Here is a 27,363-nt window from a genome sequence, read left to right on the forward strand (position 1 = left end):
CAAAGGTTAGAAGAGCACAAGATGCTATTGCTACTACAGCAGCAGCTGCTGCTGCTAGTTTGAGTGTTATTAATGTAATGCAGACATTAAAGAATAAGCAGTGTTAAGGATGTAAAGATCTGAATATCCTGATTGAAGACACTGGCATGTTCATATTCAGCTTTTTTGACACTGGCACCCAGTAGCTGGAATATCCAAAAAAAAAAGCTGATGAATTCCAGGTTTTAATGCGAATGGTGAAGCAGGCCATGTTGCTCAAATCTGAAGTTGGTATTTTGGCGACACCAGAAAAAAGTGGAGGAAAAAAATTGAATGATGATATTAGACAACGGGTCCTTAAATTTTTTGAAGATGATGAATTTTCCTGAATCTGTCCAGGAAAGAAAGATTTTGTTTCAGTTAGGATCAGTGGTGAAAAAGTCCACATGTAGAAACGTGTACTTCTGTGCAATTTAAAAGAGATTTTCACAGCTTATTGTACACATTATGGCCATGAAATTGGTTTTTCAAAATTTTGTGAACTTAGGTCAAAGTGGTGCATTACACCTGGTGCTGCTGGTACACATTCAGTTTGTGTTTGTACCATTTCTCAAAATGTTGAGCTCATGATAGCTGCAATATCCATCAAGGATAACTACATGGTATTATTGATTGTGAAAACTGTCTGCAGCTTAGAATCTAAGGATTGCATGCTACAACATCGTGGACAGTTTCCTGGAAAAACTGGATTAGAGTCGTATTTATTAGATGAGCTTAAAGATTATGACTTAGAGGAACTAATAGAATATAAGCAGTGGATTCATACAGACAAGTGATGCAACAGGCAGTGACTATAGAAAAGAATTAGTTTGTTGTGCAAGATGCTGTTCAGGGATTTCATTGGGAAAGCTACACTGCATCTATTCATGGTTTATTACAATAAAAACAAGCTTCAGAATCGTAGCATTTGTATAATCAGTGATTGTCTGTGCCATGATATCATTGCTATTCATATATTTTTGATTGAACTGAAGACAGTGACTGAAATAAAGCCAAATGATACTTCAGTATTTAAAGCTGATGCTTATGAAACTGATAAACCTACTCAAGGCATATCACTTTTACCAGCTTGCAACTAGGCCGAAATGTGGCTTGCATGTATGACAATAGTTGGTGGATTGGAAATATATGTGATACATCTTTTGAAGGACATGATGCCCTCATTAATTTCATGCATCCTCATGGTGCAGCTTGTTCTTATCATTGGCCCCCAAGAAAGGACACTTGCTAGATTCCAGAACAGCACATTTTTGCTACTCTTGAAGCACCATTGACGACATCATCAGGACAACAATACATGTATCCAGAATACAACCAATCTATCATTAAGAAATAATTTAAGCTGAAGTGGAATTAAAAGTATTGTGCTAAAATGTTTTCGACTACTTTAGATATTTATATTTTATTTTGAAGCTGCGGTGTTTTATTATATTATAATACTTTATTGTACTCTGTTATTACCACTACGACTATTTCATTTTGTTTATGATTTTTGTGTATTTGTAATAAATATCTTAAAAAATTGTGCTTTCTGTAACAGACATAATTAGTTGAAACTGTCTGCTCTGTATTCAATAAGAGGCAAGGTTACAGCTAATATAATTAAAAACTTTGTATTAACAGGCATCAAAACAGATTGTATTACTTGATAAAAAATTAGTTTTTACAAGAGAGTATTCATTTAATCCATAAGCATTATGGAAAACTTGCTCTGTATGAAAAATGCGTTATTTTTCAACTTTTTTTTGCCACTTATAAACTATGGTTCAAAAAGCATACTGCATGGATTGTTTAAAAGTTGCTCTTTCTAACTATTATAAAACTAACAAACTCTAAGAAGGTATACTAAGATATAAGCTTTCAAAGGTAGGTAAAAAATCGAGCTAAAAAGTCTTTGACCAAATTTGATGATGATGATTATCTTCGGACATAAGCTTCCAGTTGCTTTGAAACTTTAGGATGTTACATACAATTATGTCCTTCTTCAGGTCACAAAGTTTCTTTTCAATTAAATTACTAGATAAGGAATTATATAAGCTCAAACTTTGACTTTGACTAACAAAATGTTGCAACAACTTTTTAGCTGAATTTCAGCTGCTGTTTCAAAAGCAGGTGCTAAAAGAAATTTGTGAATAACATATTTGAATTCAGCATAAAATGTTAATCGAAAGCATTAAAACAAACCTAGCTTTATTATTGTCTTCAGAATTGTAAGTCAAAGTTAGGATTTTTTGCATGTATGTGTGAACTACCAGTAAGTACTCTTTTTTTCAAGAGATCACAGAAAATCAGCAATAGCAGACAGAGCTACAATTTGGTAAAACGCCATTTAAGACCACAGCAAATGTCCACACAAAATTTGATGAAGTTTGGAGATGTCAACTGGGAACCCCTAGGCTACTTGACATGGAATGACCCTTTTACATTTTTTTTATTGCTTAAAGTATTGTACACATTAAACATTTTGACATATTGCTTTTTTTTATTCAGCATGGAAAACTAAGATAAAACAAATTGAAAGCTCATAAGTTAAAAATAAATTTAGTTAAAAATCATTTGATAGAACTTTTAAGAGTTTTGGGTCCCTTGTTTTGGTTAAAAATAGTTGGATGTTTCTGTCAAGTTGCAGTTAAACAAAAAAAAATCCTGGTTGCTGCAGGCTAGTGCAAAATACTTTATATTGCACTTTTACTTTTTGTAAGATTGAGCCAAGGTCAGCCTGACAGCTAAAAGCCGGGGGCTACGTGCCTTTTTTTTGATTAGGTGTAACTTTTCTTCAGGTGTGTGTGTGTGCGCACGAACAACCACATAGAATGGTCTTGAACAATGTTTAATGCAAATCATCACAGTTCATTAATTCTGTATTACAGGAGTATTTTTCACATGATATGCTACAGCAGATAATGTTAAATGTTCTAAATACTCGTGCAGTGCAATGAAGACTATTTAAAATCTTAAATATCTTGTAATATATTAAAGGAGATCTGAAAGCTATAAGAAAAACTGTCTGTACTGATTTTTTTTTTTTAAATCAAAAGTTCATTTGTAAAGCAATGGCTCAGTTTCATTTCAAAATTTGTCATGTGTTTAAAATTTTGTTGTATATAATTGTGTATATTTTTGCTCAAAAAGTAATGAAAACTACTCCATGGCATAATAAAAGAGATAAATTAAACATTAATTTTTAATAACTTGCATCTCAACACTTTATTATGAATGATTAGGGAACCTCGTATACCCCATTCATGTGAAGTTGTTGTCTTACTAGTGTTTTTACAAGACTGCCCAAAAAGGAGTGTTAATGTATTTAGGGTGTATGATTCAGTGTAACAGCTAAACAGATTGTCACCTGCATGTTCTTTAATTATCCTATATTAAAGAGCTATGTTTATCAGAAATGTTTTTTTTTTTTAGAGATAAATTAAACATTAAAAAACATAACTACAAAAAAAAAACATTTCTGACAAATATATATAATCGGTTGACAAATATATAATCGGTTGAGCCATTGAGCTGTTATGTTAGAACAAATATACATATGTACACCCTAAATACAGTACTCTCCTTTTTTGACAGTTGTGTAAAAATAAACTCTACAGCATTAGCAAAATCACACTGTTGAATTAAGTCATTTAATTATTTGTTGATTAAACTAGTAATTCATTTATTATGGAGGTTATTAGAACGTGAATAAGTTAAGGTTTTATAAATAATGTGATGTACTTTGTTTTCTTTCTTTTACATGACACACATACATACACACTCTCTCCCTCCCTCTCTCCCCCCTCTCTCATTACATACATAAGCAATTTTAAATGAATAGAATTATCCTGGGTTGGCTAATCAGAAGCAATTGAAACTTAACAAAATCATATAATACAGATTTTTTGCTTTGAGAACTTTATATTCTGCACAAGAGTAACACACCTGTGGCATAATTAAAAATGTTAACTAGAAAAAAAGCATTATACAAAATAATGATAAAATAATAAATTTTTAAAATGAAATAAAAATGATTTAATTATCTGTGGTATACTTTTTGTAGGCTTTTATATGTACAAAAGGTTATCTCTAAAGTAAAGACCGTTTCATTGTAAAAAAAATTATTCTGAAATCTTTATAAACATTATTTATTTTTCTTAAACTACATAGCTTATGCTACTTCTCTATATAATCATCATATAAATTAAGGCATTTATCGTAGAGATACACCAGCTTCAATATACCCTTGTCGTATTCTTCTGCCACCAGTCCATTTAGCCACTGATTAACAACATTTCTAAGTTCATTGCCACCCGCGAATTGCTTACCACTCAAAAATTCTTTCGATTACGCAAACAAATGTTAATCAGAAGGAGCTAAGTGTGGACTGTATGGTGGGGATTGTAATCATGTGTTGGACTTGTAACATGTGGACGTGTATTATTGTACAGCAGCATGACGCCGTCGGTCAGCCACCCATATCGCAGTTTTAAATGGCGCACTGTAACTTAACATAGAGTTTTGCAGTAGTCTTCTGCATTTGTAGTTGTTCCACAAGGTATAAAATCAATCAGCAGTATGCTAAACCGATCCGAAAAGACTGGCCATCTGTTGTGTCCAAATGGCTGTGGCTTGACCGTTGTTGGTGATTGAGGATGATGTCATTTATTGCCATTTTCTCTCTGGAGTGTAATACGAAATCCACTTTCATCACCGATAACAATCGAATTAAGAACTTGTCACCTTTTTCTGTTTAGTACATCAAAAATTCTAAAGCAGATCCTATTCAGATTTTTTTGAAAAATCAATCCCATTCAGATATTTCAGATTTTTTTGTGATGTTCCATTAAGATGTGAGGCACCCAACATGCACAAACTTTCTGAAGCCTAAGTGGTCATGAACAATGCAATCAGTAACAGCTCTTGAAACATCAGGAAACAGAAGGGCCAGGTCGGAAATTGTTGATCAACGATCTTTTCTGATTTCATCATCGACGCATTTCATCAAGTCCTCTGTGATTAAGGGCCTCCCCAAATGTTCATCATATACATTAATTCTGTTAATTCTAATCTTTCATACCATTTTCGGACGTTTCTTTCATTCATGACATTATCAATGTACAAAGCAACCAACTGCCTATGAATTTCAGCCGGCTTAACGTTTTGATGGTTTAAAAAACATATGACTCCATGTATTTCACAATAGGCAGCGACATTGATTTTCCTATTCATTTTATAGCGTAATAACTCGCACATAATCAAAGATACTACAATGTGACAACTTACAGACAACAATGCAGTGCGTATGTTACCAGCTTGGTCATGAACAGCACAGATTTGCCAACCGAAAGGAGAGAAATTTCCCAGCGGTCTTTACTTTAGAGGTGTCCCTTGAACAAAACTTTCTCATTGAAAATGCTCAGTAGTGAATTGGAAGGGGGTTTCTTCTTTGTTTTCTACATTAAGATGAATGACGGACAATAGCTGTTATTTTTGAATCTGTAGGATTCTGTTGTCGGTCAGTACAAATACTTATTATTAGTTTATAAGAATTATAACTATTATTTTCTGAAATAAATAGATGTAATATTTTAATTAAAATGATCTTGAATTCTGTCAACAAATGATAGTGAAACTCCCAGGTGTTAATTGTCACAATATATCAAGGTATGAACTAAAAGATGATGTATGGACACTGCTATTCATCTAATAAATGTTCAAATATCATGAACGATTATACTGTAAGACCCTTATACAAAAAAAGTGTGTTTATTAAAAACTAATTTTAATCTTAATCCTATTCCTACTAAAGGAATCCAAATCTTATATGTTTCAGTAGTAAGAAATTATTTGGTTAGTGTATTGGCAGTTAGCTTGTGGCAGTAAATTTTTTTTTTTTAATAGTGCATATATTTTTTTTAATCTTCTGTGCATCACGGTATGTTACAAACACTGTAATTTTTAAAAGTTGTTGGTTTAGTCTAAATAGTTGCATGTTCACCCAAAGACCCAAATGTCAATACCATTAAAATTTTAATACTCTTATATTCTGTTATTGCCATATAACTTGTTTTCTTACTCGGAAACATATATTCGGAAATTCAAAGATATCATTTTTATCTGTTATTGTGATCTATATTTTGAGTGTCTTACTCCAAAATAACACAGTTACTACTCTTACAATATATTTCATTTTATACTGTGATGGTAATTTAAAATTATCATTTATTAGTTTTTTATGTGAAGAAACGTTTATTAGATTAAGTTTGTTTATAATCATTTGGTTATTACTTTACAAAAACGTATACAACATAAACTTGAGTTGTGTTATGAAGTTCTCTTTACATTTATAAATTTGTTGTTTGATTTCAGAAATGAAGTAAATTTATAAATTTTTCTAATATTTTGTTACTTATAACTCGATACAGATGATAAATGTTATTAAAACTTTATATTCAAGTAATTCCCATTCTTACATGTAAGTGTATATTTATCTGGAAGAATCTGGTTTGAAATTCCAATCCGACTTTGCATTTTTTCAGTTGCTAAAATTAATTTAACATAGGGAACTGCAATTGGGTGTCAGGCTGTAACTGGGATAAATTATTCTTTCATAACTTATCTTTTGAAAATATATGGTATATGTTCAAGTTATGCCATTAATTCAGTAATTAGTGTGATTCAAGTGAATTCAGTTTATTGATAATTTTTTATAGCAATTTTTAAATTTCACTATATGAAATTTTACTGAATTGTATATTATTTTTCATCATGATTATTATTATATTTTATCAAAGGATTTTAGAAGAGGCCGTTCAAGTTCATCAAATAACAGTTTCACCATAGCAGCATCTGGTTCTAATAGTAGTACGTATAGCAGCAGTAGCAGTCAAAATTTACAGTCCGCTGCTAGCATACATTCATCAAATTCAAAAAGTAATTTAGGAGTTGCAGAGGCTGCTTCTACAGGTTAGTGATATAATAATATCATTCTTATCTGTTATTGTGATTTATATTTGAATACCGTAATAACACAGTTACTATTCTTACAATTTATTTCATTCTATACTGTGATTATAATTAAAATTTATTCCTCTTATTAAATTTATCATTTATTAGGATTTTATGTAAAGAAGTTTAAATTAGATTTGTTTTGTTTATAAAAGTTTGTTATATATGCCGGTGAAAATTTAGTAAAAATTAATTTTCAGTGAATCAAATTTTGGATGTAACAAATGTTTTATAATCTGCCATTTTTATAATGATAGGTTGCTTTCATCTGTTTTGATGCCATTGTTATTGAAAGTAGAGCAGACAAAGTTTCTAGCTGTTTTAAATACAGAAGATATTAATACAGATTTGAAGCACAGAAAGTTATAATTTTTGAAATTTTTAATGTTTTAAAAACTCAAAAATATTCATTTATTAACAGTATTTCAAAGAACATTGACATGTGAGTATGAAACTGGACAGTCAATTTGTTTTAAAAAGCATATCTTCCAAGTTTTAAGCAATTTTATTTTATACATAATTGAAGTTTTTCAAAAAAGCTGTTCTTTAACTCTTGTGTTGAGATTTTTAGTAGATTTGAATCTTTAAAATATCTGCCGTATGTATCATATATATCAATGAGATTTGAATGTCTTTGCAGATAACCAAACCAAAAGTTCAGGCCATTGTCAAACTTCACATATTTTGTATTGAATTAAATTTTTTTTAGATTTTCCCACTTCCATATTAACAAATTTAATCTAGTTATTGGACTGAACTTACTCGTTCCATGTAACAGTCCCACATTGTGTATGACCATAGCATGTCTGAAAATTATGGGAAAAAAATCATATGTAATTTATTAACTGTTTTGAAAAATATCAGAATAGTTTAAAATTAATATTTAAAGTTTCTTATCTTTCGTAGTTCTTTAGAAATTGTATATTTTATTATAGACTATAACTTGTGTACATTTACCTTCTAACACAATATAAACTTAATGTTAATAATTGTAGACCATTTCAAATTGAAAAAAAAAGTCAAAATCATATATAAGAATCTTATTTAATTTTTTCTGAAATATTTTATAAATATGTTTATATATAATACTGTACTTTTTTTTACTGCTGCTTTAAAAAAAAAAATCAGATTCAGAAAGTTGAGGATTGTATGTGAACATTTTCTTTTATACTAAGTACAAAATGAATAAAGTAAACTTTTAAGTTGAAAGAAAGAAAAATCTAATGGTAAAAATGAAATAAACATTAATGTATATTATTCACGCATTAGTATAAACTAGCATATTCAAATAATAATGGTTAGATTAGGAATAGTAATTATAATTATATTTATTATTATTATTATTATTATTATAATTTATATTATAATTATATTATTAGGAATTATAATTATAAACAAAGTAAATTATTTGTACTAATAATATAAAATTATTAAACTCTTATCAAATCACTGTAAAAAGCAGTGTTTCCTTTTGGTACTACATAATTGATAAATTTATATACTCATCTGTGGCAACACTTTTACAAAAAATGTAATAATCAAACAAAATGATGTAATAAATATCCTCCAAAATAATTTTATTTTGATGGAAATAAACTAGTATATTTTTTTCTTTATTAGCTAAACCAACAAATTGCTTTTTCCAGAACTCGTAACTATTTAATGTATGTGCTTCCTGAAATATGGTTAAAGGAGGCTCTACGGAATGGAATGTTTGAATACTGTTTACAATAAAGTAGGTCACCTTAAAGCTTGTATATCGCCATGGAAGTCATCAATGCAAAACAATCATTATAAATGGGGTTATTCAATTGTAATTCAACAAATGATCAGTGCATCACTATTTTTAATTTTGATGATATTTGGTATATAATAACTACCCCACCTTGTAGTGGCCAAAAAATATTTTTTTCCTTAGTAGTAGACTATTTTCTAACTCGCCAGCAGGTAAAAACAGCCATTTTCGTCACTTTCCGTGAGCTGTATCATTCTTATTTTATAACGTACAGAGGGTCAAAAAGGGCTTTTTGGAAAGAGTAATAGAACTTCATCTTAGTGTACTCAAGATTTATATTGTTACATAATCAAATCTTGAAATGTTTCTGAAGTTACATTTACAAATTGTCATTTTCAAATTTTGGTATCCAAAAAATTCACAGTTGTATTTTTTCAGATAATAATGTAGGCCTACTATACAAAATATTTTGTTATGTTTATAATGAGATAGCCCCTTAGACAGTAGTCACATAATGGTTCATTATGTTCTTGTGTACAATAATATGACTTTCTGTATATTTAAAGTAGCACATGTAGGCTTTAAGTTAGGTGATGTTATGATCAAAGTTAACCAGCTTTTTAAATTCTTGAAGTTGTCAAATTTTTGCTGGAATTTTAATTGATTTGTAACCAATGATTGATTTTGGTGAAAGAACATTTCAGATTCCTATCTCGGGTAGATATAATATGTATAAATGTATATGTTAGTACGTAATATGTAACTATATGTGCGTGTGAATATGTATGTGTATGAATATATTATATTTGTTATGTAACTTCATATGCTTGTGTGATGGTTTTTATTGTTTTTTAATTTTCCATTTCTCGTTATCTATTTTTTTTTTTATTGATAGATTGTATACATCTCCTTTTAGCTCTTTTCTATTAGTGGAAATTTCTATAATCTTGAATTATATTTCTGTTAGTCTTAAAACAGTTTTTGGTTAGTAATTTTTTTTTAATTTCATTTATCTTTTTCTGTTTTTATTTTCTTTATTCGTGATTTCTGAATAATAGTAACAATCAGATTGTTAATCCATAAAAAATAATGTTCAAAAAATATTCTTTGTGATCATATGTGTTTGAAAAGTGTATTGTTTTTCTTCATATCTTGATAGCTCCTGCATTTTTCCTCCAACAATTATAAATAATATTGTTGAAATCTGTACATTGGAATAAATTAATCTATCTATACCTCAGTAATTTAAATCAAGGTTATAATTGGTTAGGGTTTTTGTTATAGCGTAAATATTTAATAATTTTGCTTTATATACTAGGGCTCATCAAAAATTATCTATACTCTCGCCATCAAGGTAGTCATACTGCCTTCTACACGTGCATGCTTAGAATTGGTACAACTGCATGCATGAAATTTGATCCCTATTTTACTCATTTGCCTTCTAGCTATTACAATGTAACATGTTCGCTCGGCTAGAAATTGGCATCAAGAAGGAACAGCTAGCAGTGATCAGATTTCTCTGGTCAAAGGGTGTGAAAGGGGCTGAGATTCATTATAGACCTTTATCACATAAAAGTTTAAAAGTGGCTGGATGAGTGTGTCGCACGAAAATAAGCATGGCAGCTGTCAAACCTTCACCACGGACAGCAAGATTCAGGAAGCTCAACAGATGGTTCTGGTGAATAGGCGAGTTACCATCGATGAGGTGGTGTCTTCTTTAAACATTGGTCGTGATCCTGACCATCAAATCATCCACAATGAGCTTGGCTACCATAAAGTCTGTGCACGATGGGTACCAAGACAGCTTACTGCAGAACACAAGCTCAAACATGTTAGCATCTGCCATTGCTTACTCAATCTCTTCAACAAGGAAGGTGACATATTTTTGAGCAGAATATTCATCGGTAATGAAACATGGGTTCATCACTATGAGTCTGATTCAAAATGCCAGTCTTGAGTGAAAACATCTGGGATCTCCATTGAAGAAAAAAATTAAAGACTAAGCCATCAGAAGGAAAGGTTATACTAACCATTTTTTGGGGCACTTCCATTTTTTACTGGAAGACTTCATGGAAAAGGGAACTATGAACAACAGCGAGAGTTACAGTGAAATGTTAGAAACAATCTGAAGCAAGTAGCAGTTCACAACAAACATCAAGGTCTGTTCATAACCATAAAGTTTAATTTTGAGGTACTGGAACACCCTCCCTACAACCCAGATCTTATTCCTTTGACTTTTATCAGTTTCAATGTTCAAGTTTGCTTTGTGAAGTTGTCAATTTTCCACAGACAGACATCTTGGAAGCTATGCAGAAGTGTCTTTATGACCAATAAAAAAAACCTTGTTCTTGCAAGGAATATGCAAATTTGTGGACTGCTGAACCAAGTGCATTGACAAGGGAGGTGACTAGAAAAAAAAGTACATATTAAACCTCCACCTTTGTGTAAATAAATTGTAGAACGAAAAGTGTAAATAATTTTTGATTTTCCCTCATAGATGTAAAACAGATTCTTTAAAATAAATATATATATATATATTATATAGGATAAAAATTATATATTGTGAAGTAAATAATTATAAAAAAGTGGTTTTAATGATATATTAAATTAAAATTTTTTATACTTTTGTTACAGTGAACGATAGCAACAGTACAAAAATAGTTATCAGTTCTAGTCGAATTCCATTGCCAGTGAATAGTCGTCGTAAATTACATAGTTCACCTGCTTCACCTTTGAATTCAGCTGAAAAAAATCACAGTGCTTGTAAATCTAGTTCTGAGCATAGTCGTAAACGTCCAGTGTCAAGGTATATTTTTAGGTTTGTTACTTGATGGCTATTCCAAAACTGACTATATTGGCTATAATTTTTTTCTTTCAGTTTGTGTACATGTAAACTAAATATCTAAAATACCTTAGCATAATCATCCTCATATAAGTATTTGCAATATTGTCTTTATTATCAGGGTATTGAGCCTATTTTAATCCCATCCATAAGCTCTCATTGGTTTTAAACATGGAAGATCAGCCTGATGACTGTTTCTGTGAATAGATTTTTGCCCCTCTGCGCTAATTCCTGGATGATTAGGAAGGTTTAAAATCTTAAAATTATTCAAATAAAGCTGTTTTATAAGAATCCTGCTGAACAAAAATCTTATCAAAAATACTCTGAGAATGTTGCATAGTATTGACAGTTTTTTTTGTTCTAAAGCTTTGTAATATCTAAACTTCTTTCTGATGTTATTGAGGCCAGGGTTCTATAAAATCTATAGACCTTCTTACTGTTAGAAAAATGATTTATTCATTTTTGGTTATATAATTATGTTTTATATAAAGTTTGTCTTAATGATTTTGCTTGTTAGGTAAAGGAGTATAATTCCTCTGGACCATTCAAGGCTCTTTCTCTACATTCACAAACTTGGTCCACATCTCATTTCTGTCAGAGTTCTGTTGATTATTCATTATCCCTTTTTTCACATGATTCAAGGATTGTTAAGGCCATGATCTTTTTTTTAATTTTGCGCATGACATTCAGTTGTGGTATTGTATCCATCTTTTATAGACCCTACAGAAACCCCAGCATATTTGTAATGATCCCTTGATAATCCATTTGAATTTATGAAAATTGTGAAATTATGTTTATCATGCATGATTTTGTGGTCTTGCTCTTCCCTCCCCACCATTGAATACAATCATTGTGCCACTTTCAAAACCTGGCATCAGTCTCTTGTAGTGTTGTAGCTGACAAGTTTATTACCATAGAAGCTAAAAATGTTAAAATTGACCTTAGCAGCACTGTGCCTTTTCTTGCAAAAAATTGAATTAGGCTATGAACTTGCAGCAAGACTTTCTACTCTGCATGAGTAAAGCATTACCTGGACTTAATAGAACTGAAAGCTGATAAATGGATAAGATTGCAAATTATGGTGGTTATTGTACAAGCATTGCATTACTCTGGTAACTGACACCAATAATTTCAACAGCCAGTACAAAGTTTTAGAATAGTCTTCATACTTATACATATTACTAAAATATTTTTTTAATGTTTAAAAAAGATTTTTTTTGTTAAGTTATTTTAATATTCATTCCCTTTTAATGCATTTTTTTAAACTTGATTGTAAAGAATGAATTTTTGCTTATCAAGTCTTAAATTAGTAAATACTGTTAGATATCATTCCTCTTATTTAGTTTTGCATTTTGCTAATAAATTTTTATTCTGTCAAAAAGTAAACTTCAGTGGATTGCTTTACCTAGAATCTGCTAATATTACATGTAATATATATGTATAATAGACATATCACATATTGCATTAAATGATTCTGCTTGATTGTATGAATTCTGCTATTATTTTCAATGAAAACAGTCTTATTCACATGTTTATTTAAGTTTATTTTTTTCCCCTCTGCATGCTATAATAATACTTTGTTAACAGATTTATCTTTAAGTTTTGGTTAAGATGTATAGAGATATCTTAATTTTTATTTTTAATTGCTAGCAAGTTTTTTCGGTGAAAAAGTAAATTTTGTGGATTGCTTCACAGAGGATGTGTCAAATTAATATTGTGCAAGTAAGATGTTAATTGAGAAGTCCTGCCTAGTTTTCTGTGTCTTGCCTGAATTATTCTGTTAATGGAAACAGATTTTTTGAAGTATGTTTGTTCTTCTTTCTCTTTTACCTTTTTTAATATTCTTAGTACTAGTTTCATTGTTAAATAGTAGGCCGTATAGTAAACATTGTTTCTTACTTAACGTTTTCCTTCACTAGCAAATTTTTATTCTGTTAAAGAATAACTTTTCATTGGTTTGCTTTACCTGTAAGATTTGTATTAAATGGTCTTGCTGCCTGGTTGTGGGTATATGAAATATATAAATAAGGTATTTAAAAATAAACTTCTGGTTCATCATTGATGTTTATTAACTCTGAGGCAGGTCTTTTTGTACTGTATAAATCTCCATTCTTGTATTTGAAGTCTCTAATTCTTTATAGTTACAATCCACTTGTAGGTTTTTTCTGTCTTCCTCTTGCCTTGTTTCTGGTTCTTTTATCTTTGATTTAATAAACCCTTCTTAAGTGGTAGTTTTCAACAGTTCCTCTCTGATTTGTCCCAACTAGTTAGTTTTTCTATTCTGAATTGTACTAATTAAATTTACATTCTCATTTATGTTTCTCAGTACTTAACTCTTCACTATGCCTGTCTATTTGATTTTGTCTAATCACCATACCCACGTTTCTAACACCTCCAGCTTTCTCCCTTTTTTTTCTAATGTACATGTTTTAGATTTATATTGATGTAGATTCCGTGATGTCTGATGATGGGGAAGATGAAAAAAAAAATCATATTTGTAGATTATGTTCACAGTTGGCTCTGTCATCAACTAACTTAATGTACTGCTACCCTAGCTTCTGCTGTCCCTTGTTGGAAGATTCCTCAACCAGGATACCAAACACCATCTTTGAGTCTATCTTTAGTGTTACAAAACTGTGTGATAAGACAGACTTCATCTTGGCAAATAGACTACTGTGCACTATCATTTCAGCTATACTAAGGGATATGGTTGAAGTTCTTCCATTTGAGCTGCTCAAATAAAGCCTTTTTTCAGTCGTGCATTGTCATGCAGAAGAACAATACTTAATAGTATCCTGCACCAATTTTTTTTAGACAACCTTCAAAGTTTCTTCAGTATATTGCAGCTTTTTCATGTACTTGTACTTTCATGAATTTGATCACCTATGTTACCTTGCAGTATCGGAATACTCAGCCATCAATTTTTATTTTTCATAGTATCTGTTTGAATAATTTTGGCTTGTTAAAGATACTGATGTTCCAATTTCAACCTCTTACTGAGCTGTGACGTAAAATTATTATAAACATGATACAGTGGATCTTGGATTTTTATTTTCCTTCATCTTTATTCTTGCAAAAAAACAATATGACATGTATCTTGCAATTTGTAATAGCGACAGAAATCTCTGTTTTACCTACTCCAAGAGTGGATGTGGTAGGTGGATGTGATTGCAGTATGCTGTGCACAGTTTTCTGATGCACTTTCAAGTCAATCTGAAGTAAAATTTGGAATTGCCTTTATATTTATTAGTGTTTTTTCTGTTAATAAATTTTCTGGGTTGGTGTTATATCTTAATACTTGTCTATATTAAAGGTCTGTATTTTTTTATGGGTAAATCTTGGATTTTATTTTAAGTACTTTTTTAAGTTTAAATATTGTGACAGATATCGTTTCTCTTACTTAGCATATCTTTTTATTGCTAGCAAGTTTTTATTCTGTCAAAAAGTAAACTAGTGGATTGCTTCACCCGGGATGTGCCAACTAATATACCGCATATAAGATGCAGCATATTAAATGGCCCTGCTTGGTTTTGTGGATTCATACATGATGTATGTATTTTATTATTGAAATAGGTCTTTTATGTTTGTATTTTTATTTTTAATAATGAAAACCTCTTTGCATCTTAAGAGCCCCTGAGAATAACTTGCCAATATTCAGCTTTGAAGATTTTAGCATTCAGTTTAGTACCTTCTCGTTTGAATATATAAGTATATGTATAATGTAAAATTATCCAAATTGTCCATATTGTAAAATAATATGATAAAAGATATCGGGCAAAAGCCAAAGAAGTGATAAATTCACAAAAGCACTACTTTAAAAAAAATTGCTAATTGTTTGTTATCTTTTTACTTAAAAGTATTGTAATCAAGTTTACTTAAAAATTAAATGTTAATTGAATAAAAAAGTAGATGGTTTGAAAAAAATTACTTACTTATTTGTGAAGTTTGGCTCGACAAATTTCTGAATTTTTAAATAAATTTTCTGTATAACCTCAGAAGCAAAGTGGTCCCCTCCACTTTGAATACACCATACATATTTTTCCATCTAAATCCTGAAATGTTTAATTCTATTTACTTTGTAGTTTGCTTCAAATTCTCCTTTATCAAGTCAATCTACTAAAAAAATATTGTCTTTTCAATGATATTTTTAATTTGGGGAATAAAAAGAAAGTGCTAGGAAGTTGTGGAACAGCAGTTGTTTCATGTTTCATCAAAAACTGTTGAAATAATATGTGACCAAGAAGCATCCATTGGTTTTTTCTGACTCCCTAGCAAATATGTTTCATTACTTCATGTTAATATTTGTTGGTTACTACCTTGCCTAGTGTAAGAAATTCATGGTGAACCAACACACCCTGAATTGAAAAAATCTGTTAGCATGACTTGTAACATCTGTTAACACTCGTTTCACTTATTTTTTGTCATGGTGACCACTTTACAACATCTGTTGTGGTGAACTTTTGTTTCAACATGTGATCAATTAATCAATGTCTCATTTACAATATTGTTGTTTTAAAAATCTTCATCTTAGTTTAATAGCTTAATTAAATCCAATTAATATTAATATTCTCATCAGTTTGAATATTTTTTTGCTCTACAGTTAAAAGTAAAAGCACAGATTTGCTGCTCTGCAACTTAGGCCTAAATTTTGGGTGAAAATTTCATGACAAACAATCTTTGAAAGTCATTTAATATTGTTAAAAAAAAAGAAAAATACTTCTCTAGCTTCTGTAATAATGATATTAGTTTTGGGAATTTATAAGTTATGCCTTAACGTGAGGACATTATGTTGAAGTCCACCCTCTTTGGAACATTTCCATCAGGTATACTCATATGTGAGTCATTTTGAATGTCTCTGAAAACTTTGCAGTTTTAATAAATTTCATACAAATTCAATGCTCATGAAAGTAATCCTTTTTAAACCCAATAAAAATTGCAAAGCATATTGTATGTAACACTTGCTCACAGAAACAGGCTTACAATGACAGCAGAATATTATATTGAAATTTGACTTCGGCCACTTCCTGCTAATGTTGCTGCTAGATCTCAGTATGATATGTATTCTACAGTAACACTATCTGATCAGTATCACTAATATCTATACAGTATCACTAATTAAAAAGTACTAGATGCATGCACTCCTGTAATGTAAATCAGATGTGAAATAATTAAAAGTTACTTGCATAGGTTTCCAAAGAATTCAGTCGTCTAGCAATTCTGATGGCTAGCTATTATAATCAAGAGATATTTAACAAAAAGTTATTGTTTTGTTTAAAAGATATAAAATTAAAAATTGAATTTGTCAAAAAAGTTAAAATATTTATAACATTTGTTTGCATATTTAGGCATAATCACTGATTTAAAAATGGAAAATTTAAATAATATGTGTGTATATGTTATGTAGCTTGATCTAATTTGTTTATCTTCATTTGTTAAGTGTTGTACAAAAAAACCTATATATCTATATAAACCTATATATTTTTTTATTTGTATTATTTTGTATGTAACACAATCTTGTTGTTTTATTTTTTATGCACTATTATTGGATGGATTATGTTGTAATCATTAATTATACTTTTGTTTTTTAATGAAGTGTACATTGTATTTTTTCCTGTAAACAATTTGATTATCTTTTAGGTTCTCATAAAGTTTGCATACAAGCATCCAGATTTTTCCTTGTTTGGATTTTTTAATTTTGTTAACATTGTTATAAATACTGTTATTAAGAAAGTATTTATTCTCCAATTTTTAATAGATAAATCTATTAAGGTGTCTATTTGTGTGATAGGTAAACTGATTTTTCTGATATTTAAATTTTAACTCCTTATCCAGTATTAACATTAAGGGATATTTTAAAGTAAAATCCTGAAATACTGCCTGTAGAATTCAAATTTAGATGCTATACTGAATTTTACTATTCAAGTAAGTTACTATTCCATGTATTCAAAATCTACATAAGGAATTCATGCTTGTTCTTCTTATCCATTTAGAAAAGGTTAAAAGGGATGCCGGAGTTCTTTCTTTGGCACTTTTAGTTTTCTCTTAGAACTGAATTCTACCTTTATGATGACTATTGGATTGTAAATTATATAAATTTGAAATTTACCCTAACATAGTTGATATTTTTTATTTAGGGATAATTAAAGGGAAAGTGTGAGTTGTATTCTATTTGATTGGAGGTGGAAATTTAATGGGAATGATTCTATACTTTGAGAAAGTATCACATATAACTATTGTTGGAGAAAATATGTCTAATAAAATCTCAGTTGGATGAGATAGTTTTGAAAAATCAGTTTGTTTTTTTTTTAATTCTCTTAGGGACAAGTAAGAAAGAAAGTATTTCTTTGCTGTTGATTAATTGATTGGGAACATCCCTGCTGCCAGATTTCAAGTTGACATATTCTAGACTTTATTTTTCAAAACCTTGTTAAATTTTATCGCCTTAGAGGATGGTAATCCAATTTTTTCTTACTTTTCCCCTTTTTGCTAAAACTAATATTAAAACTGTGCCAAATTTTAACTTTCTAGCTATTTTATTTAGGTAATGGGAGGGTTAATTATTGTTGAGCAAGCTTTGTTTGTAGGGCTTTTTCACTTACATCATATACTTACCATAAAATAGTTCTGCAAAATTCAAAATCAATGTTTTTTAGAAAATTAAATAATTATTTTAACAAGCTTAATCAAATTTATGTTTTTATAGTAAAATATTATACCAAATCACTGGTTTTTTTATTATTTTACTGCTCAAAATCATTAGGATTGGAAATGTTCATGTGTAATCCACTATTGTTTTATTGAGTTGCAATAGTTTGCATCCATAGGAAAATTTCCCTGCCTATCAGATTCAAGTTTTCACCACTTTTGGTTTCAGAACGCTTCCGTGTTCTAAGAGGATTTAAATCTTTATAAATGTTGTTTATTTTTTTAAACATTGTTTAGGAATAGCTAACAAATTTCAGCTTGCCGAGTTATTTCAGAAAATCTTGGGTCTTTGATTAGCGAGTCAGAGAGGGCTTTATAATTTACATAATAAATTTTAGTATTGGGTATCATTCTCATCCTTTTGTTTCATCCATTTGCCATTCTTACTGAGAATCTATATTTATAATTAGTAAGTGCTGAGGTCATCTTTAGAAATCAAATAATTCTTATTTAAAGAATATTTTATTTATAAAAATGTGACGCTCAGTATGCACTGTATGATGAATAATTTTAAGTAAAATTTTAATCTGACTTTATTAGCGTAAAATATGTTCAACCTATGAGTATGTAGTAGACATAATGGTTTATTTTATGTTTTATTTCAAAATCGCAAAAATGCAAACATTTATATTTTAAAATGATAAATGAAATTATGACCCTGATCGATAATTGAACCCAAGACTAGCTGATCTAGAAGCTAGCATGCTAACACCTACAGTGGTTAATTAAAAATGATACTGGTAAAAATGAATTATTTTTGAAATAATACAACATTAAATATTTACTTTCTTCTCCTACCAAATTAATTTTTTTAAAAATTTTTCATTGAGAACAGCTTCTTAATATTTTATTTTGTATGTTTTCTTAATACAGTGAACGAAGTAGATTTGGTTATAGTGGTCTCAGTAATAATATAAATATAAGAGCAGCTTCATCATCAACATCATCTACAATTAATAATAACATAACCAATTCGGAACATAACGTTTCAGTAATAACTACTAGATCATCACATAAGAGAGAATCTGCTGCAATTATCGATCATTCCAGTTCTGGTGAGTAGTAGATAATGACTTAAAGCAGTAAAATGTATAGTACATAGGTTTTCTGAAGTGTTGTTTGTTTTATCTTAACTGTCAAATTATTAAAACTTTTTGTAATTGTAATGTTTTTAATATTTAAAATATTGCTCTATAATGCAGAAGTGATGTTACACAATAGTAAAATCATCTTAGAGAATATGTACTGAATGTCAAATTATGATTGGAAGTTGAAATACAAATAATTAAAAATTAATGAATTTCATCCTTATATTTAGTTGAAAGATGCATCAGAGGAAAAAACTGGGTTGTTCCAAAAATAATGAAACTGTGCACAAAAATGAAGTCATCCAATGACTTGTGGCAACCTGTGTAGCCTGAAGTGTCATGAAACAGACCATATAAGTTGTTTAGAGTTAATGAAGTGCAAAAATATGTCGGCGTAGTCTAAAAACGAGGCAGAAATAAGAACTTGCCATGTAACAAAATTCTAGCAACACGTATTCATCAAAATCGAAACTTTATGGAACAATACTGTGCCAATAATTGATCAGTTGTTATGGAAAGTGTGTGGTGATGATACTGTAGATCACAGCATTTTACAGTGAGGTATAAAACATTTAGGAAGGGTAGAAGGAGTACAGAAGATAAGCTAAGCTACACTTATGGATAGTTGAGGAGTTGGAATACCAGTCCTAAAAAAAGGTTAAATTCAGAATTAATTTTGAATGAAAATTTGTACTTTAAAGTTAACTAATATTTTCAACAATTTTTGCAATTTGTTGGAAATTTACTGAATTAGTTATAATTTTCCAAATAGAATAGTTAATTTTTTTATCTCTTATAAATCATTTCTTAATTTTATATTTTTTTGGCCCTTATAGATTTAGAAAGAAACTTTGTTAAGTCTTAGTGGAGTAGATTCTGCTTTTTTCATTTCTTACTTTTTTTTTTAGAATTGAACGTGGCGCGTAGTACTGGTGCCATTAAAAAGAAGTATCCTCTCAGAAGCCAGTCCTATCTCGCCAATCTGACTCCAAGTAATAATCAAATTGTGAATAATAAAAACAATAATAACAGCAGCAACATTGACAGTGTTGCTAGCGGGTCATCTGAATTGTCAGAGTTATCACATTCATTGCATCGGCATCACCCGAGTAAAAAAGCTAAAGTCGGAGCCGAGACACTGGGTTAGTATTATTAATATTATGTAGCTGTACTTTTTTTTTTTTTGTCTTCAGTCATTTGACTGGTTTGATGCAGCTCTCCAAGATTCCCTATCTAGTGCTAGTCGTTTCATTTCAGTATACCCTCTACATCCTACATCCCCAACAATTTGTTTTACATACTCCAAACGTGGCCTGCCTACACAATTTTTCCCTTCTACCTGTCCTTCCAATATTAAAGCGACTATTCCAGGATGCCTTAGTATGTGGCCTATAAGTCTGTCTCTTCTTTTAACTATATTCTTCCAAATGCTTCTTTCTTCATCTATTTGCCGCAATACCTCTTCATTTGTCACTTTATCCACCCATCTGATTTTTAACATTCTCCTATAGCACCACATTTCAAAAGCTTCTAATCTAGCTGTACATTGAACAAAAATTTATAAACCTATATTAATTAATTATACATGCCAAGCTTCAGGAAAAGTAGATTTTGCTTGAATAGAAAACTTTACTTCACATATAATAGATTATGTTGTTTTCTTCTAAGGTAGTTGGGGAAAAAACGTTTGTACTTTTTTATTTAATTGTAGAGAATGGGAATTTTTAACTTTTAGAAATTTGATAAGGAATTTTATGTAAGTTAACCTATAAATTAATAAAAAAATAATTGATAAATTTACATCAGAATTGAATGTAATGTAGAATTATTACACATTAGCTAGTATGCCAGTAGAGCTACATTGAAATTATTTTTAATTTTTATTAAGGAAAGTAACCATAAAGTCTTTTTAAAAAAGTAAAGGATTTTTATATTAATTGGGAAAAATCAATTAGCTGATAATTTAAATTCAGAAAAAAAAATTGTGTACATTAGTGTTTCTTACTCGTTATTTTGCTTAGTTATTCTTTGATATTGTGAGTATTTTCATGGCTATCACCACTTCTTCAGACAATAATCAAATATAGTTTCATGTGTGTATATATATATATATATATATATATTAACTTAGCAAAATCAGTTGTTTTTTTGCAGTTTCAATTCCCTGCATTAATTGTTTCCTTCACTAAAAATGTTTGTTTTTTTAATTATTGAAAGATCCTCGTATTAAAGAGATTTTAAAATGATAATTACAAAATTAAACATTCTGAAAAATAAAATGTTTATTTTAATAAAAGTAAATATTTTGGTCTTAAAAAATAATCTATTAATTATATTTTGAATAATATTTTATCTTGCAAACACTGAATGACAAAAAAAAATTGCTCATTGAGTAGAGGCAGTACAAGCAAAAATGCATTGTCTCATTATAAAAAAGGGTACACTTTGATTAATGATTAAAATTGGTTACAATTCTTTAATCTATATTATTTGTCTCCTGGTTCATAGGGCTGAGAAATATGTAAATCACCTAAAGTAGTGGCACTAGCCTGAATAACTTTCTTTAAGAATTATGATGTTCACTATTCAACCTGTCCCAGCGATGAATAGAATGACAGTGTTACCATATAAGGCTGGATTTATCCATTTTAGTGCATTTAGCACGCTAATGTGCAACAGTATATTAAGCTAAATGAAGACAAAGGAAATCATTTCACTCCTTGGTTTCCCTAAAAAGCTTGGCAAAGGATATTTATTTTTGAGAATTGCTTTTTATCTTTTTGGGGATAATGTTTCCCGTGGGGTCATTTAAACCTAAAATTGAAACTTTTGTAAGTTAAGTTAGCAACCTTCCGAACAGTTTTATTCAGCTGTTCAATTAATATTTACGTAAACAAAACCTCTAAAGTCTTAGTTAATATGGCACGTCTGCTTGAAGAAAGTACTTTTGAATAACAGCTAACTTTCTGTGATCCAATTTTTTCTTTTGGAAACTGTACAACTGTCAGAAATATTCTCTCAGATGAACAAACAATACAGGAATAGTTGCATAAACCATGCGAGTTTTGATGTGGGTGAAAAGTTTAAAAGTGTCCACAAAACTGTGACCGATGAGCACCACTCTGGGGGTCTGGTAGCAGTGTCAACCTCAGTGTTAAATTCACGTATTGATTCACTTATCTGAGAAGACAGAGACAACTTGCAGTTCAACAAATTGCCGAGTAAGTATTGGTACAACTCATTCCATCATTCAGAACAAACTGAACTACCATAAGACTTGTGCAAGGTTGGTTCCCAGAGAGCTTACTGTTTCACAAAGCTGAGAGATTTTGCTTTTATGTAGAAGTCAAAAATTGTTTTAATAACGGAGGTGATGCATTTTTAGACAGGATTTTAACCTTTGGTGTACCTTTGGAGTACCCGTGGTCTGATTTTCTGTGATTATTTGGAAAAGCAATGCCCTATCAACAGCCTATACTACTCAGCCATGGTTGGGAACAAAGTCAATCCCGGGTTGAAGAGGAAATGTCCAGGATGGAAGAGGAAAGGCATGCTTCTTCAAGACAATGCTCGACCTGGTACTGCACAACTGCTGCTGGAAACTATCGGCAAAGTGGGTTGGGAGCTCCTACCTTATTACAGCCTTGACCTTGCCCCTTCAGATTTTTATCCATTTGGTCCAATGAAAGAAGCTTTGCGTGGCAACAAGTTCACGACATTGAAGAGGTAAAAAAAAAAGTATAAAACTGGCTTTGAGATCAAGGTAAAGAATTCTTCGCTGAGAGGTTAAGAATACTTGTTGTAAAAAGATGGGACAAGGTGATTACGTGGAAAAGTAGACAACAAATTTTTAATTATTTAATAAACCATATTTGCTGTACAGCTCTTTGTTTAATTATTGAATGACCTTCGTATTATTGAATTCATGTTTGTGTTTTTTATAATTGCCAGAATTCTTACTTTTCCACTGTATAAATTTGAGGTCAATTCCAGGAAAGTATTACAGCTTTGTAGTTAGATTTTTATTACTACAAATGAAGAGAATCTTTAAACATATTTTTTTTATCTGCTTTTAGGTGGAAGTCAGTCTAGAGAGGCTGGCTCCCAGCCCCCTCTGCTCAGGCGCAGTGCACGTAGTACCACAACGGGGTCGTGTGCATCTACTAGCCGTAGGTCACCGCGAGGGGGAGTCAAACTTCCTCTCGACTGTGCGATGGCAGGACGTGATGAAAGTACTCCAACATCCACACCAACACCTACACCAGCTCCTGAACCAGACAATTCAGCACCGGCCAGTGGTGGTCTGTGTTATATGTTAATAGTTATTTAAAGTTATTTTCTGTGTTAATTTTTTTTTTATTCTTACGTTTGTAAAAGTTGTTATGCTCGATTATTAGTCTTATTTCTTTAACTGAATATTCGGCAATCCAGAATTAATTTATATTGTAAAAAACTAATAATAATTATAAATGGCTTTAATAAAGCTTTTTAGTTAAATCAACGGATAAAATGCTGGTAAAAGAAATAGATTTGGAATTAAAAGTTTAACATGTATTGGTTATCCAATCTTAAATTTTTCTAATTTTTGTTGCTTAGTATACTAAAAATGCATCTTATAGTAAGTAAAGTGTTAATTTAAATGATGTATTTGTATGATAGTATTTTTATTAAAAAATAATTTGTTGCCTTTTAATTTGCCTTTAATTTTTTTACCTGTTTCAGTGTGTATAGTGTTGAATTATTGAACTTTTAAGAAATAATGCAGTTATATTTTAATGCGCCCATTTTCTTTATGTTCATTTAATTCATTTCACTATGCTCTGCTTGGGGAGATAGCAAATTTGATTTTTTATTTTTACACTGGTGATCTGTAAACACGTTTTAATTTTAAATCACATTTAGTATATATAATATATATATATATATTTTTTTTAATTTATTTGAAGCATCACTTATATTTTATAACTCATTCAAAATATTGGATACTTGATTACAAAAATGTTAATGATGACTACTACACTTGAAGAATTTATAGTTTGTTTAAAACTGCACACATACAACAAACATCTATATATTATTATTGATATTGCTGCAGTAGTCTTAAAATAAGTGATAAAGAGTATTATTTATCAGTGAAATTCACTCTCCATAAAAATGGATGGTGTTTGTTTGTTGTATGTGTTCACATTTTTATTTTAGCTGCTGTTTGTGCAGAGCAAACCAACCAATGGTGGTACACACAAATGATTTATACTTCTTGAACGATTCATACTTGTTGATACGATAAAATGCAACACAATAAAATCTTCTTTAATGTAATAAATGCCTTTTAAAATTAAATTTGATGTAAAGCAAAGTGAACTTTGTGTATTTGGATTAATGGTGTAATATCTAATAACTTTAGTAGTGAATATACAAAATAAAAAAGCAAGTGAAATTTTTTTATACATTTTTGTGAAAAACTCATTTTGAAAATATCAAGGCAGTAAAATTTTGCATTTTTAAAACTAAAATATTTAAATACTGTAAATTCTATAAAATGAATTTATCTCTATTTTTTATGCACTTCAACTGCATGCAGCTTTTACGAATGACAATAAATCCTGTGATTAGTTACTTTTTAAACTGACCCTCATATATATCTTAACAAACTTATGAAGCAGTTTAATCAAGTCTAGCTCCAACATTGAGACCTCAGTCTCAAAGAGATCAATACTATTAATATATTATTATAACAAATCTATATTAACATAACAAATCCTTTTAGTCAGCCTAAACTTTTATTCTTTTAATACATGTTTGTGTTGTATAGTTTAATGTATGAAGTTATCAGTATCACTCAAACCCATATTTTAAACACCATTTATTCAGTTTTGCAAAGTATTATTTGTACCTATTATGTAATTGGTAAGACCTGATTAATAACTATGTTAATTTTTAAGCTTCTTTAAAAACCTGTTACTTTTTAATTTGTGTAGGACCCAGTGGAGCTGGTGCTGGTACAGGAACTGGTGCGACCGGCGGAGGAACAGAAAGAGATAGTGAGAGTGATGACAGTGAGGTCGGCAGATTACAAGCATTACTTGAGGCAAGAGGTTTGCCTCCCCATTTGTTAGGAGCACTTGGACCAAGAATGCAACATTTATTGCATAGAAGTATCGGTGCATCTTCATGTAAGTGAATTGTTTCTCTTATATATTTTTTTGTAAACTTAAGAGATAATTAAAATTTCTTTCATTTTATTTATAAGATAATGAATAAAGCTATATATATATATCTTGTATATGTATATATATTAATGAATTTAATTTTTTAAGATTCATGTTCTTCCTCTGTGCTGTTAAGTTACAGTCAAATTCTTATAACTCTAAATTTATTCTAATTCCCGGCCATATTGTATTACGTTATACAGAAATATAATTCCTTTAACTCAAACAAAAAATAAAAAACCCAAGTTTAATTTAGACCTATAATGCTGATCATATTTCAGTTCAGAAATATCAAACAAGCATGATTCACTTTCATTACTATGTGACAACAAAAAAGAAAGATCAACATACAGTAAGAGGGAAGTGAAATCTTATACGTCAGGTGTCAGTATTCACCGGAACTCGTTTGTTCTAAGAAGTATCGGTCAATTTGTTTTAATAACAATCTCAGCTCGTATGCATAGTCTTTGTATGTTTGTCTGCTACTCCAAACAGGGGTATTCTTGTTTTCTTTTACAGAGGTTTAAAAATAGTCACAATCAAAACTTACCTATCAGTGGGCCAAATTTACGTGATAAAGCCGAATACTTTACGGGAAAAGTGTTCAATTATATGAATTTACACTTAACCGGTAGTATTTCTTGTATACTTTGATTTACTTGTTGCATCACCTTACTCGTATCGAACTGGATTCAGGATTCTCCTCGCTGGACTGACGTCTCGTAGACTCCTCACTCCTGTGACTCCTCGCTGGGCTGTCGTCGTACATCTCGCTGGACTGGTTCGTAGAACTCTGCTGAACCTACACAACTTCTTGCAGCCTCTCCTTGCTGAACTCCTGAACTCCCCCGCAGAATTTCTCTTGTTGGACTGACACCGTAATGCCTCACAGACTGGTTCTAATAGAACTCTTTTGTAGCTGATCTTACTAGACTATTTATACTGCTAGTCTCTTTAACTGTCGGACCAGACTCAAAGTCAAAGTGTGAGAACAGTTGACCGAAGCTTTTGTTCCCATGAATTCCAAACCTGGTCTCTTCTCACTGTACAACAGGTGTTCATTGTGTGTTTGCGGGCATTATAACAAAAGATTATTTAAAATGGACATATTCTTTACAAAAAAAGTTCTCCTTTTTGCCCTTTTCTGATACCTTTAATTATTATGCTTTATATACTTCTATGATAATTGGAAGGAATCCATTACTCAAGCCCACTATACCGGTCTTGTTACAATACTGTTTATATGTACTAATCACTAGTATGTACTGTATACTGTATTTATAATGCTGAATCATGTTATGTAATACTGCTGTGATAAAATAAGACTATATGGAAAAAATGCAATATTTTCTTAAATAGTGAATTTACAGTGGCTAGTAAATTCGTAACATGTATGTTTCCCTAACTCGAATTTTCCATTAGTTAAATTTTTTTTATTCCCTTGAATATTCAATTTATAGGAATTCCACTATATATTTAAATTCTATTAAATAAACCACTAGTGCAGAATATTTGATAAGATATATAGTATCTTAATTTTTCATAAAATTACTTTCCTACATCCTGAAATAACTGCGTTATTGTGTAATAAAAATTTTAAAAAATTCTAAAATAATGAAAATTTTGTATTAATTACATGAGTACTGTTATCTGTAGCGTTTTTTTAAAGAATGTCTCTCAAATACTCTGATAGTTTGTCAGATTGAAGTCTTGCATGTATGTAAAATTTTTCTATATATTTAATTTCATCAT

General features: G+C 30.2%; 1 protein-coding gene across 7 annotated transcripts in view; it reads left to right on the forward strand.

Moving 5' to 3' along the window:
* Positions 1–27,363, forward strand: part of ctrip (E3 ubiquitin-protein ligase ctrip) — a 164,109-nt gene that overhangs the window by 41,252 nt on the left and 95,494 nt on the right. For 6 of the 7 annotated variants that reach the window (XM_075380498.1, XM_075380496.1, XM_075380493.1 and 3 more), the window contains 6 exons: positions 6,819–6,990; positions 11,402–11,585; positions 19,188–19,369; positions 20,311–20,544; positions 23,479–23,703; positions 25,381–25,575. In XM_075380498.1, coding sequence (XP_075236613.1) covers positions 6,819–6,990; positions 11,402–11,585; positions 19,188–19,369; positions 20,311–20,544; positions 23,479–23,703; positions 25,381–25,575 — 1,192 coding nt within the window. The remainder of the gene's footprint in view (positions 1–6,818; positions 6,991–11,401; positions 11,586–19,187; positions 19,370–20,310; positions 20,545–23,478; positions 23,704–25,380; positions 25,576–27,363) is intronic. The other variant, XM_075380499.1, reaches the window with a different exon arrangement.

This window comes from Lycorma delicatula, chromosome 12 (genome assembly GCF_047948215.1).
Source record: "Lycorma delicatula isolate Av1 chromosome 12, ASM4794821v1, whole genome shotgun sequence".
Classification (NCBI taxonomy): domain Eukaryota; kingdom Metazoa; phylum Arthropoda; class Insecta; order Hemiptera; family Fulgoridae; genus Lycorma; species Lycorma delicatula.